This window comes from Furipterus horrens, unplaced genomic scaffold (genome assembly GCF_987537825.1).
Source record: "Furipterus horrens unplaced genomic scaffold, mFurHor1.1.pri manual_scaffold_17, whole genome shotgun sequence".
NCBI classification, from domain to species: Eukaryota; Metazoa; Chordata; class Mammalia; order Chiroptera; family Furipteridae; genus Furipterus; species Furipterus horrens.
In genome coordinates, this window is record NW_028327187.1 from 11,383,926 (window position 1) to 11,396,993 (window position 13,068).

Sequence of the window (13,068 nt, forward strand, 5' to 3'; positions counted from 1 at the left end):
GTGGGGATCTTCAAGCAGAAAGCAATGGAGTTCGTGATTTCAATGATCTGAATGGGCCTAGAACTCAGTCCTCTACTGTGCAGCAGGGTTGGCTGGGCAGGTGGAGTAGGAGAACTGCCTGGATTTCCTACCTGGATAGCCCATCGTCTGTCCTATGAGCCATGCATGGGAGCAGAAGCCTTGGCCTTCAGGGTATTGTCATCTGCCTGGCACTCCCCAAAGCACTACCTGGTAGCGCTTGGTGGTTCCAGGAAAGGTCAAAGGCAGCGGTTGTAATTAGTGAGGCACAGGGACCCTGGATGAGGCATGCATGCTGTTATTATTGGCAAACTTGGCTGACAGAAGGAAGAGCAGAGGAGTCCAAAGATTAGACAGAAAGGGTGAGCACAGGGCTTCTATTTAGGGCCTGCTTTACATGTTTTATTGGCTCCTCAGCTTGGGTGAGAGACCATTGGATTTCTATTTAGAAGACCAGGAGCCCTGGCTGGTGTGGCTCAGGGAATTGAACACTGGCCTATGAACCGAAAGGTCTTGGGCTCCATTCCCAGTCAGGGCACATGTCTGGGTTGCAGGCCAGGTCCCCAATTGGGAGCATGCGAGAGGCAGCTAACTGATTGATGTATCTCTCACACATTGATGTTTCTGTCCCTCTCTTTCTCCCTCCCTTCCCCTCTCTCTAAATATAAATAAAATCTTAAATTAAAAAAAAAAAAAGACAGTAGCTTAAAAGTTCCAATTTTTCATTTCACTTTTTTTCACTGGGCTACCTGGTCTAGTGAAAGGGTGTTGAACTTTCTGGAATCTTTTGCAAGCATACCCTCTGTTGGTGCTGTGATCAGACAGCAGTGAAATATAGTGTCATTCCTCAAGCCCCAGGAATTAAGGTCTTCATAAATCACAAAAACAGGGGCAAAATGAATTCCAAATTGCAGGGAATAGATGCTCTGAAGGCTCTTCTTCACAGGAAACCTATAAACTCCGAAAAGCATTGCCTCACTTTTAGGCTCTACTCTTGGGAGAATGGATGTACCATCCTGACTATGCGGGGCTGGTTTTAGGCTATTTCATACGATTAGGTTTGGGGGGTGCTGAAACCACTTTGTTTTGTTCCCCACTCCAAACTGTCCTTAAAGCAAAAGGTATATGCTTAACCATCAGGTAAATTGGTACACTATCTGAGTAAAGGCCTTCAGAAACCCCCTTGGAAAAATATTAACTCCCTCTCCTTGACTTCTCCTAAGAATATGCATTCCTGAGGCACAGACCTATTCATGTAAGTATGTGTCCTCTTGAAAAGGATTTGTGAAAAACAATATCAATTACAAATACAGGACCACCTCCATCTCTCCCCAGCAGCCCTTACATACAGTTTGCACAACCTTCCACAGCCTGAGCTGGGGTGGGGACATTTGAAGTGTCCTGCAGGTTTTCATGGTTCCCCTTTTCCTTCATCTTATGGACCCATTCGGGAAGAGTTGTTGCCTGTGCATCTTAAGTCCCATTTATATCGGAAGCTGTCCGCTTTGATTTCTGAGTCATACAGCGATGCTGCCTCATTGATCAAAGGCACACACAATGGCACATTTGGCTCAGTAATGAGGCCCAGGGACGGACTAGATGATGAACTCCACATGCGAGGCAGTGCTGGATGCCATCTGATGGAACCTCAGGCTCACGTGCTGTAACGAGCAGAGCTCCCGCCAGCCTGCTCCTTAATTCTGTGGATGGGGTCTGAGCCTCTGAACTACAACGATGTCACTGGCGAGACATGCTGCCCTGGTCCTGGGTGGAATGGGAATGGGGAAAGCCCTTGTTGAGGCTGATGTTTGAGCCGTGCCAGAGACAGCACGCTTATGTTTAGGGGGCCTCTTACTTTGTACGTGTCAAGAATCTAATGAAGGTCTCCCTGAGTGAATCCAAGGAAATAAGCAGGCTGATGTAAAACCTTCAAATATTCCCCCGGAACTTCCATTGTAAGAAGCAAGTCTGCTTAGGATTCAAGGCAGAGGCTGATTTTAGCTGCTTACCACAGCAAGTGGATTTACATGGCTCACTGCAATAGGTTCCCCCTCGTCCCTCCATTTCCTTCCAACCTTTTCCCTCCCATGCCTTCCCTCTTCTCCCCTTGCCGTTCCTCTCTCTCATGAAGGATCAATACTTCATCAAGAAGACAAGTTCCAGCAGCAGTAAACAGGCAGAGGGCAAGTCGATTCTACCAACAGTGTTTTTGGCAGCTACAAACTATTCAAATAGACTTCCGGTAGCCTAGAACTGCAAGCACCCCGAGGAACCCGTGCCAGACTCCAAGGAACAATGAGTACACACTGATGCTGACCTGTAGTTTCCCTTGTGGAGAGCTCTGCTATAGGAGCTCTCTCTTCTGGTCAAACAGGTCTGCCCACCATTCCCTAAGCACATCTCACAGCTTCCTGTCACCCGGAATGTTTGGCCCTCCACCTCCTTCATGACCGGAGCTCAGCTCTGCATCTTCCATGAAGCCTACGTTCTCATTCTACATCTGAATGCTGTCTGGCACCTCTTATCTTCAGCGAGCATTTAGGACATACTCCCTTGTCGCCGGTACAAAGGTACATGTCTCTAGCGCTACAGGATGTTCATCCAATTTTCAATTGTAGTGTATGTGGCTTTTTGAAGTCTTCCCTTGGCTCTAGTAAAATGTTGTTTGAAACTTGTAAACAACTATGTTTGCCAGAAACATCGTGTGAACTAGGCAAGTTACCTTTTTGCCCTCCTCCTCCTAATCGAATTGTAAACTGGGTCAGCCTGAAGGCCATGGCTGGTGCTCACTAGCCATCGGGTTCTTTCAAATGTAATTTCACACTCTTGCATGAGAATTGAGGAGTAAATGTCTGCTGCTGTGGGTCTTCTTCCCCTCTTTAAATTTTTTATTTATTGATTTTTGGAGAGAGAGGGAAACATCAATTTGTTGTTCCATTTATTTATGTATTCATTGGTTCATTCTTGTATGTGCCCTGACCAGGGATCGAACCCACAACCTAGAGACATTGGTCTGATGCTCTAACCAACTGAGCTACTTAGCCAGGGCTGCTTTGGGTTGTTTTTTTTTTTTTTAAGGTACATGTCTCATTTTTCTTGCTAGCTTAGAAACTTCTAGAGTCAGGGACCAGCTCTTACTCAGATCCTCAGTGGGACCTATAGAGCTCATCAGCTGGGAGGCAGTGGAGCAAGTTCTGGAGCCAGACTGCCTGGGTTCAAATCTAGCTTTGTTAATTACTAGCTGGGTGGCCTCAGTTATGAACTTAACCTGTGTGTGCCTTAATTCCTCTGTAACATGAAAATATTAGTAATGCCTGCTGCATAGGGTTGTTTTCTTTTTTAAGATTTTATTTATTTATTTTTAGAGAGAAGGGAAGAGCGGGAGAAAGAGAGGAATAGAAACATCAATGTGTGGTTGCCTCTCACACCCACCCAACTAAGGACTTAGCCTGCAACCCAGGCATGTGCCCTGACTGGGAATCGAACTGGCGACCCTTTGGTTCATAGGTTGGCTCTCAATCCACTAAGCCACACTAACATAGGGTTATTTTGAGGATCAAATAAAGTAATACTTGAAAAGTACTTTGTATGTTGCCTTAAGAACAATTGGGCCCTGGCTGGTGTGGCTCATTTGATTGGACCATCATCCCATAAACTGAAGGGCTGTTGGTTCGATGACCAGTCAGGGCACATGCCTATGCTGCAGGTTTGGTCCCTGGTTGGGGAACGTGCAAGAGGCAACCAATCGACGTTTCTCTCTCACATCGATATTTCTCTCCCCCTCTCTCTCCCTCCCTTCCCCTCTTTCTAAAATCAATAAGCATATTCTTGAGTGAGGATTAAAGAGAGAGAGAGAAAAAACAGTTGGGATGTTTCCCCCTCTTCTGCCACCTGTCTCCAGCATGTATCCAGTACTGAGTACCCAGTAGATGTCCAGTGAAGACTCATCAATTGATGTATTCAAAGATTTTATTTATTTATTTTTAGAGAGAGGGGAAGGGAAGGAGAAAGATAGGAAGAGAAACATCAACACGTGGCTGCCTCCTGTGCGCCCCCAACCAGGGACCTGGCCCACAACCCAAGCACGTGTCCTGACTGGGAATTGAACTGGTGACCCCTTGGTTTGCTGGCCGGTGCTCAATCCACTGAGTCACACGAGCCAGGGCTCAATTGATGTACTCATATGCCTAGGTTTGGCCAAGGGAAGCCGAGGCTCTGGGTCTCTTTCTAGCAGTGAGCTTGCGGCAAGGTGGTGTGCACAAGGCAGGGGACCAATTTCTACTGACTTCATTTATTTCTTTGCTGTCATTCAGGCCACAGAATGAGCAGGGTCTCTAGGTATATCTTCCTTCAAACTGGACTGATCCCACAGTTAATGGTTGACCTTCTTTGTTTATTTTAATGATTGCCAAGATCTGTTACTTCACATGATACACATTGCAGTTCAACTACCTTGGCCCTGAGGGTAGAAGAGCATTTTGAAGTGGTTTTAGGGCTCTGGGATGAGATTGGAAATACTTTGGTCCATCCCTACCCACTTAAGACATGGACAATAAGCAGAGAATCAAGAGCATCCTAGTACTGCCAGGTGGGGAAAGTGGTGTCATCCCCGCCTTGACCTCAAGGTGCCAGTAAGCACTGTTCATGCCTTTTTTCCTCCGCAGTCATAACCCTTTAAAGGCTGGGAGCTCTACGGGATAAAGGGAGTGCAGGAACCCTCTCTGCAGCTCGCCCATATATACACTCTACCTATGGCCCGCAGTGGGGCAAGTCTGAGGGCTGTTGATGAGCCCAGGTCCATGCAGTCCAGTCTCCCAGATGAGATGGGCTAAACATGGGCACACAGGTGACAAGAAGGGAAAGGGTAGTAACTCCCGGCTATGTGATCTGTCCATCTGAACGCATTGGAAGCTGAGGGAATCGATCTTATTTAATAATTGTGTGTGAGACGAGGTGGGGCTGGTTAATGTTTGTCTGGTTCCTCTTGGGCTACGAGCCATTTGTGGCTCAGGTCCTGGGTTCCTTGCTCCTCCCCTGGGCCGGGCTGACAGCACCTCATAGCATAGTGCAGACACGTCTGCAGACATTCCCGGGAAAGAGCAGCAGCGGCAGCCAGGTGAGAAACCTGGGGGCTGAGTGAGGTGGATAAGGGGACGCTGGGTGGATAAGGTGTGGCACAGGGGGACAGGAATGGGACCTGGGGAGGTGCCTGAGTCTTGTCTTCTCTTGGCTTCGGCATTCAGCCACTTAGATCCCTTCTGTGCTTCCCTCTGAGCTGGGGTGAGGCCCCTCCTGACAGGTGGCAGCGTGCTTAGCCTCTCTTTGTGGCCCCCAACTCTTACCCTCTTTCCAGGTTCCAAATCGTTTCTCCCCTCAATCTTTTTCCCCAGCCAAGGGTTCCCTTCATCCACATAGAGCTGAATTCCCAGGAAGGCTTGAGGGGACCCCTGGCACAGATTGGCCAAGTTTATCTCTGCAGAGTATTTCCCACCACATAGGGTTAAGGTTTGGTGAGACCACTGGGCACTGCCAGGTGCTCTTTTCCTTCCCTGATTAGACAGTAAACCAGGCGTGCAACCATCAGGGGGCTGCAGGCAGATCAATACTGTGCACTCAGTAGGTGTACAGGGCTAGCCAACAGGGCTGAGATTTGGGAACATGCATTTCCATCTTTTTGAAGGAGGCAGGCAGACTCAAGCAGAGCTTGGAGTAAACGATGATTTGGAGATCCAAAGGAGGGGTGGCGTTCCAGCTGTTCGCAGGTTTTCCAGCTGTTAGCAATGTCATGGCAGAATGCAGGGACTTAGAAAATGAGATAAGGGGAGAAAAGAGACAAGAAAGAGGGGTGTGAATGGATGGAAGATAGATGTCGATGCAGCAGAGCAAGGGGGAAGGGACCCAGGCTTTGGTGAGGGACCAACATGAATGGTAACAGGAGTTCCAGCACTGCTTACCAGCTGTGGGATGAGTTGTTCAGCTTCTCTGAGGCTTTGCTGGCCTTACGTGTAAACTGAAGACAGTAAACAACCCATAGCAAGCAGGGCTGTTGTGAGGTTGAGAGTTAATAAACCCACCACTCTGGCACACACTAAGTATTCCATAAACGGTGGCTGTTTTGAAAAGCCAAAGCACAGAGACGCAGGAAGTCAGATAGTTGATGGAGGAGTAAGAAGGTGTCAACGGAACAGGCAATCAGTAGGGGAGCCGACATTAGCCGGAGTTCTATCAAAAGACCACTGCAGAGCGAGAGAAGGAGAACTCTGGAATGAGCTACACTGGCCCTGACCTGGGCCTAGCCACAGAACACATATGGCAGGGTAGCAGGGACAAGGCAACTCCTCAGGGGCTGTAGAAGAACAGGATTGAGGCAGGGAAGAGAAGCAGGGGAAGAGGAAGAGGTTCTGGAGGAGTCTGGCTTTAGCCACGCCAGATTGATGAAGGCAGCCCGGAATTCAGGTTAATCTCTAAGAAAGTCCCCTGTCTTCACCTGAGGTGCCTGTGAAATGGTGGGTAAGATGGGGGTGGGGGGAGTGTGGAGTCCGAGACTGGGTGTGACTTCATCCAGCCTAGCCAGGCGCCTCTTTACCAAACCGAGAAAACACAAGGATTTCCTATAGTTGGAAGGAGGGGTGGGGAGTGGGCAGAAAGAAAGAGAGAGACTTGATGAATGTGTATGTGCATGTGTGTGTGTGAGCATGTGCTTTTGTGCGTGTGTGAGTGTGCATGTATGCATGCACCCACACATGCAAGCACATGTGGGAAGGAGCACAAGGCTTTGAGTCGTGGGCCTGGTCTCAGAATGCAAAGTCCTTAAAGGAAAAGAGGCAGCCTAAGGCAGCTCAATGTGCATCCAAAGGTTTTAAGGTCACAGGAAAATGAGTTGGAAAGTTGACTCTACCATATCACAGCAGAGCAGTTGTCACTGAGGCACGTTTTCTAACTTCTCTGAGCCTCAACTTCCTTGCCTGAGAAGTGGGATAATATTACAAGGCTGTTGTAAGCACTAAGGGCGATTGCCTGATTTTTGAACCGTGCTTGAGTGTTTGGGCAAAGCTGAATTTCGGGCTAAAGCCAGAGCCTCATATGGCCAGAGAAATCTTGTCCAATTAAACAGGATGAGGGAAAACACACCCGGAGCAACACAGAGCATATCAATATCTGGACTTTAACCCAAAGTCACACCAACGGTTTGGATTTCAAAATCAGGTCACTCCCCTGGATGTTTTTTGTTTTTTTTAAACCCTTGAGGTACTAATGTTGACATAGGGATCAGCTCTCCTTCCAAATGGGAAAGCTAAACTTGAGGTCCAAGTGCCTACACAAGGGCCCTTGGGGGGCCGGAAGGAAGCAACTGGCTACATCCCAGATGGTTCAAGAAGATGAGAGGCTAAAAGCTACACCAACCGAGAAACTCAGAGGAGGCCAGGCTGCCTGTGGGGGCGCCAGGAGGAGCGGAGAGAAGCCAACAGCTGATGCTTGCTCTGGAGTTTAAATAAGCAGTGCAAGGAAGCTAAGGAAGGGAAACCCGAACAAAATCAGGATGCAGCAGGAAGTCCTGGGAAGGAACGAGAGGAAAAGAGTTGTCAGTTGATAGGAAACGGGAGAAGGCAAAATAAAAGTCAGGCCAGTTTTGAATGTCCCTGTTTCTAAAAACACAGAAAGAAAATTTAAATTCCAGCCAAGGCAGTAGAGCTTATGGGACAGAGTATGGGCTCTGGAGTCAACTTGGCCTGGCTCAAATCCCAGCTCAGTCATGTGCTGACTGCGCAACCCTTGTGACCCTTGTACAAATCCCTTCACCTTTCTTTAAAAAAAATTTTTTTATTTCTTTATTTTTAGAAAGAAGGGAAGGGAGAAAGAGAGGGAGAGAAACATCTATCAGTTGCCTCTTGCACACACCCAACCGAGGACCAAACCTGCACCCCAAGTGTGTGCCCTGACTGGGAATCGAACCCGCCAACCTTTGCTATGTGGAATGACTCCCAACCCACTGAGCCACACTGCTCAGGGCTCCCTTGACCTTTCTTTATGTCAGTTGCCTCATCTGTGACATGAGGATTCAAAGTAATACCTGCGTTGCAGGGTTGTTCAAAGTTTTATGTGAAATAGTATGCATGCAAGGGCCTGGCACATAGCAGGTGCTCAGTAAACAATTATTCTCCGTGTTCCTTGACCACATGTGTTTGAATCTAATGTTTCACTGGACAAAACATTTCTTTACAGGAAACTGTGGTGCCTCCTGTAGCAGCTCTGCCTTCAAAACCCTAGGCTTGGGAGAAAGGACCCCCATATTCCTGCTTCCCCATGCTGGCTTAGGCCCACAACATAAACTCACTAATCATATTTTAAGCATTTAATTTATTTATTTTTAGAGAATGGGGAAGGGAGGGAGAGAAACGTCGACATGCAACAAACACATTGATCAGCTGCCTCTCTCATGCCCCCAACCGGGGACCTGGCCCACATCCCAGGCTTGTGCCCTGACTGGGAATCGAACCAGCGACCTTTTGGTTTGCAGGCTGGCGCTCAATCCTGATCCACAATCCAGGCTTGTGCTCTGACTGGGAATTGAACCAGCAACCTTTTGGTTTGCAGGCGGGTGCTCAATCCACTGAGTCACATCAGCCAGGGCTCTTTTTTTTTTTTTTTTAAGTTATATGAATAAACCTTCTTCAGAGAAGCAATCTATGTCCTATGGACAGTCCTTTCATCTCCTACTCTCTTATATCCCATTCCCCAATTTTTCCAGCTGCTAATACCCCACCCTTTCCCCCTGGAGCAGAGAGGACCACCCAGAACTGGAGACAGGGCTTCTGCCACAACCACTGTCCTGCATTTCCTACAGGTATAGGCCTGTGTTCTCCTCGCATCCACTTCCCTGCTTCCAACATGGCCTCCTTACAACTTAATGGCAGAAGTAGTGGGAGGTTGGGGGAGGCCTGCTTGCTTGCCTACAGAGAATTTTTTCCCTAGAGCAACTGGCAAGCTTGGGAAACCAGGAGGTTACAGCGTACACTTGACATTGGGGGCAGGGCAGCAAAGGAACAGCCTGTTCTATCTCAGATGGACACTATAGGTCAACAACAGCATTGGGAAGCAAAAGGAGGGTTAGTGGCTTTGGCAGCCCACTTAGTCCCCCAAAGCAACATTATTTTACTTCCTGGTAGGTTCTTAGTTCCTTTGATTAGCAACTATGGCAGTGGATCTGTGCTAAGAACTTTTGCAAGTTGCTTCATCCACCCTTGCAACAACCGTGGCTGTGAAGGCCATTATAGATGAGCAAGCAGGCTCAAAGAAGTTTAGTCACCAGCCCAAGGCCTTATGAGCTGCAGAACCAGGAGTCCATCTTTTAACTTTCTCTTTGATTGCTTAACTCTTTCTTTCTCCTTCTGGCTTCTTCTTCCTGTGTGTCCACCTGTCCACTCTCTGGATAGGTTCCCTTTCCAGAAGCTCCGGGAGGGTTAGTCACAGTACGCTCCGTGACACTGGTTCTGGAGTTTACTCACACGTCAACAGCTGCCACGTTGCTTGTGCTTTTATGGGTAGCATTAGCGTTGGCTTTTGTTGCTCTTGCTGTTGCTGTTGTTACTCTCGGCTAGCCTTGGCTTTTGCAGACCCCATCTGCAAAAAGAACAGGTATACTGTAGAGAGAGCCTAGACTTCTGCTTCAGCTCCCTTTGCGTGGCACCTTATTCTAACACTTCCGAGCTGTGTGACCTTGAGTGGGTGACTTAACGTATCTGAGCAGTCGCTTCCTCGTCTGCAAAGAGTAGGGTAACACTCCTTAGAGGCTGGCTAAGTGGGTCAAAAGAAAGAATGCACGGGAAAATGCTTAACATAGTTCCCGGCTTGACACATAGGAGTTCCCTTTCCTGTCCTCTAGCTCATCCATACCCTGGAAGGGATCTAAGCCTAGGAAAATTCCCACAGACCCTAGTTTCTAGGAGGGTCATGCGGAAGGGCCTCAGCCAAGAGTGTCCTGGTTCCCTCGGGTCCCCTCTTACATGTACCTGTCTTTGTTCCATCTCCTCCCCCTCCACCGTGGCCATTCTTCTGGTAGGGCATGGGGCGGTGCGGCGATGGACCGGGCGGGCACAGAACAGGTGGGTGCAGGCTGGGTGTCCGGCGCTGGGACACAAGTGCTCTGTGTGTAGGGTGGGCGGAAGTCAGGGCGTTTGATCTGAATTCTAAAGGGCGTTGTTCAGGGCCCCACAAAGGTCCCATTGTGCAGACACTGGGTATAAAGCAGCATATGACTCCCCAGCACCGGGCGGTGATGAATTGGGACGCAGGCGCGGACCCAGGGACCACTCCCCCGGCACAGACATGAGACCATAGGGGACCTGTCTGGGTGGCCTCAGGGATAGGCACTCCCCAAGGTAACAGGGCTTTTTGGGTTTGCCCCAGGTCCAGAGTTAAGGAGCTGGAGGATGGGAAGCTAAAGAGAATGGCTAAAGGCAGAATGAGCTAGGCCTGGCAAAGAGAGGGGCTAGAGAGGAAAGAGTGTTGGATGGAAGGAAATCAGGGAGATGGGGTTCAGGGAAGTCACGTTGAGTGAGTGAGTGAGGAAGAGGAGGAGGAAGAGGAGGAGGAGGAGGAAAGGCTGGCAAGGGAGATGGGGTGACGAGGAAAGCCATGACTCTCCTTTTCCCTTTCCTGTCACTGGTTCTTGAAAGGGCTGGGGGCTTTCAGGTGGTGTGACAGTGACTGGCCTTCCGCCCCAGCTCTCTGACGGCTTGCTTTGTGGCTCGTGTGTTGCAGGTGTGAATGAGGCAGGATGAACTGGACGGGCTTGTACACCTTGCTCAGTGGCGTGAACCGGCACTCCACTGCCATTGGCCGAGTATGGCTCTCAGTCATCTTCATCTTCAGAATCATGGTGCTGGTGGTGGCCGCAGAGAGTGTGTGGGGTGACGAGAAGTCTTCCTTCATCTGCAACACCCTCCAGCCTGGCTGCAACAGCGTCTGCTACGACCAATTTTTCCCCATTTCCCATGTGCGTCTGTGGTCTCTGCAGCTCATCTTGGTTTCCACCCCAGCTCTCCTCGTGGCCATGCACGTGGCTCACCAGCAGCACATAGAAAAGAAAATGCTGAGACTCGAGGGTCATGGGGACCCCCTCCACATGGAGGAGGTGAAGAGGCACAAGTTCCACATCTCAGGGACACTGTGGTGGACCTATATCATCAGTGTGGTCTTCCGGCTGCTGTTCGAGGCCGCCTTCATGTACGTGTTTTATCTGCTGTACCCGGGCTACGCCATGGTGCGCCTTGTCAAGTGTGAGGCCTACCCCTGCCCCAACATAGTGGACTGCTTCGTGTCCCGTCCCACGGAGAAAACCGTCTTCACCGTCTTCATGCTGGTCGCCTCCGGCATCTGCATCGTCCTCAACGTGGCCGAGGTGGTGTACCTCATCATCCGGGCCTGTGCCCGCCGCGCCCGGCAACGCTCCAATCCGCCCTCCCGCAAGGGCTCGGGCTTCGGCCACCGCCTCTCACCTGAATACAAGCAGAATGAGATCAACAAGCTGCTGAGTGAGCAGGATGGCTCCCTGAAAGACATACTGCGCCGCAGCCCGGGCACTGGGGCCGGGCTGGCTGAGAGGAGCGACCGTTGCTCTGCCTGCTGAGGCCACATACCCGGCAACGTCCCATCCCGCCCCCAACCCTGCCCCGGGGCCTGTGTCTCCTTCTCCCCTGCTGGGCACACACTGCTGCCTGCCCTGGAGAGCTCCAGCAAAAACTCCCTTCCCTCCCGACTCCCCTTCCTCCCCAGGGCATTGTGTCTGAGGTGCTGAAGGGGTGAGAAGCCTGAGGCCATGGGCTTCAGTGCTCAAGGCTATTGGGGGTGTGGGCAGCTCTTGTGGTCTTGTTCCCCTTCCTCTTCCCTCTCCATCTCCCTGGGACCACTGGGGACAAGACATAAGATGCTCTGACAGCATCTCCAGTGATGAAACTAATCTTAACCCTGTGCTGTCAGATAATCCTATTTCTGGAGTCACATCAGTGGGGAGGGAGTGGAGCAAGTGCAGTGCAGGGAGGGTGCTGTGGGCCTGTGGGTGGAGAAGGGAGGGCAGCAAGAAAAGGAGGAGCAGCGCTTGCTTGCGGCCTCAAGGAAAAGGAGGACCAGGCTGGGGTGGAGGAGTTAGGGAGGGAGAAAGAAACAGGCAGATAATTGGAGTGGGGGTTGGTCTGGGTTGCCTCTGCCTCTAGTCCCCAAGGCCTGAAATGTTACACATTAAACAGGATTTTACAGTAAACGAAGAGGTGCTTTGTGTGTTTGTCAAGTTTTTTCTCCAGCAACTTCTGACCTCCCCCTGCCTGAGCTGGCCTTGGCTTTTGCTGATCAAGAAAGGAGTGGGCTAAAGACTTAGTGATTTGAGAAGCCGAAGTTGCAAATAAGGAGCCACGGCCCTCCTGGCCTTGAGCTGTTCTCTCCTGGGTTCTGTTGTTTTGGCTTTTGGGTGTTGTGTTTTGTTTTCCCCTATCATTTTTTAAATAACAGCTTTACTGGGATCTAACTTAACTTATTCTCTTCCTCTGATTTTATTTATTTTTTTATCCATTTTAACTATACAACTTATTGAGTTTTGGTCATTGCGTGCAGTTTTGTAAACGTGACCATAACATATTATAGAACATTAACATTACCTCCAAAAGTTTCCTTGGGCCCCTTCCTCTGATTTTGAAAAGATTCAGATGACAACTCCCTCTGAAGAAACAAGAAGTGATAGAGAGATTGTAACAGGTCTCAGAGAGGAGCACGTGTTCCCTTGGTACCTTGGTGAAGCCCCCGCCTTTGTGCTCCTGGGAGGAATTGCCCCCTTCCTCCCTTGACGTTCAGCACTGCAGGCAGACTAATGCCCCGCGCAAGCCACCCATCCAATTGTGCAGTGACTTTGTCCCCTTTTCTCTGGACCCAGCCCCTAATTCCCCCGTTCTCCCCAGTTCCCTTCCCGCAGGGATCAGTGCCACCCGCCCACAGGTGTCTCCACCGCAGGCCAAACATTGCACAGCAACAGTCTCCTGCGCAATCACTCTCCAAAGCAGC

The 13,068-nt window shown here is 49.9% G+C and overlaps 1 protein-coding gene across 4 annotated transcripts; it reads left to right on the forward strand.

Moving 5' to 3' along the window:
• Positions 1-2,481: 2,481 nt before the first annotated feature.
• On the forward strand, positions 2,482-12,281 carry GJB1 (gap junction protein beta 1). 4 transcript variants are annotated; one of them, XM_090264945.1, is made up of 2 exons: positions 2,482-2,588; positions 10,780-12,281. In XM_090264945.1, exon 2 carries the CDS (start codon positions 10,796-10,798, stop codon positions 11,645-11,647), a length of 852 nt encoding a protein of 283 aa, XP_090121071.1. In that variant the 5' UTR covers positions 2,482-2,588; positions 10,780-10,795; the 3' UTR covers positions 11,648-12,281. The 4 variants fall into 4 exon arrangements, with proteins under 4 accessions (XP_090121071.1, XP_090121068.1, XP_090121069.1 ...); XM_090264942.1 differs by lacking the exon at positions 2,482-2,588 and adding an exon at positions 5,056-5,134; XM_090264943.1 differs by lacking the exon at positions 2,482-2,588 and adding an exon at positions 8,801-8,863.
• The last annotated feature ends 787 nt before the right edge of the window (positions 12,282-13,068 follow it).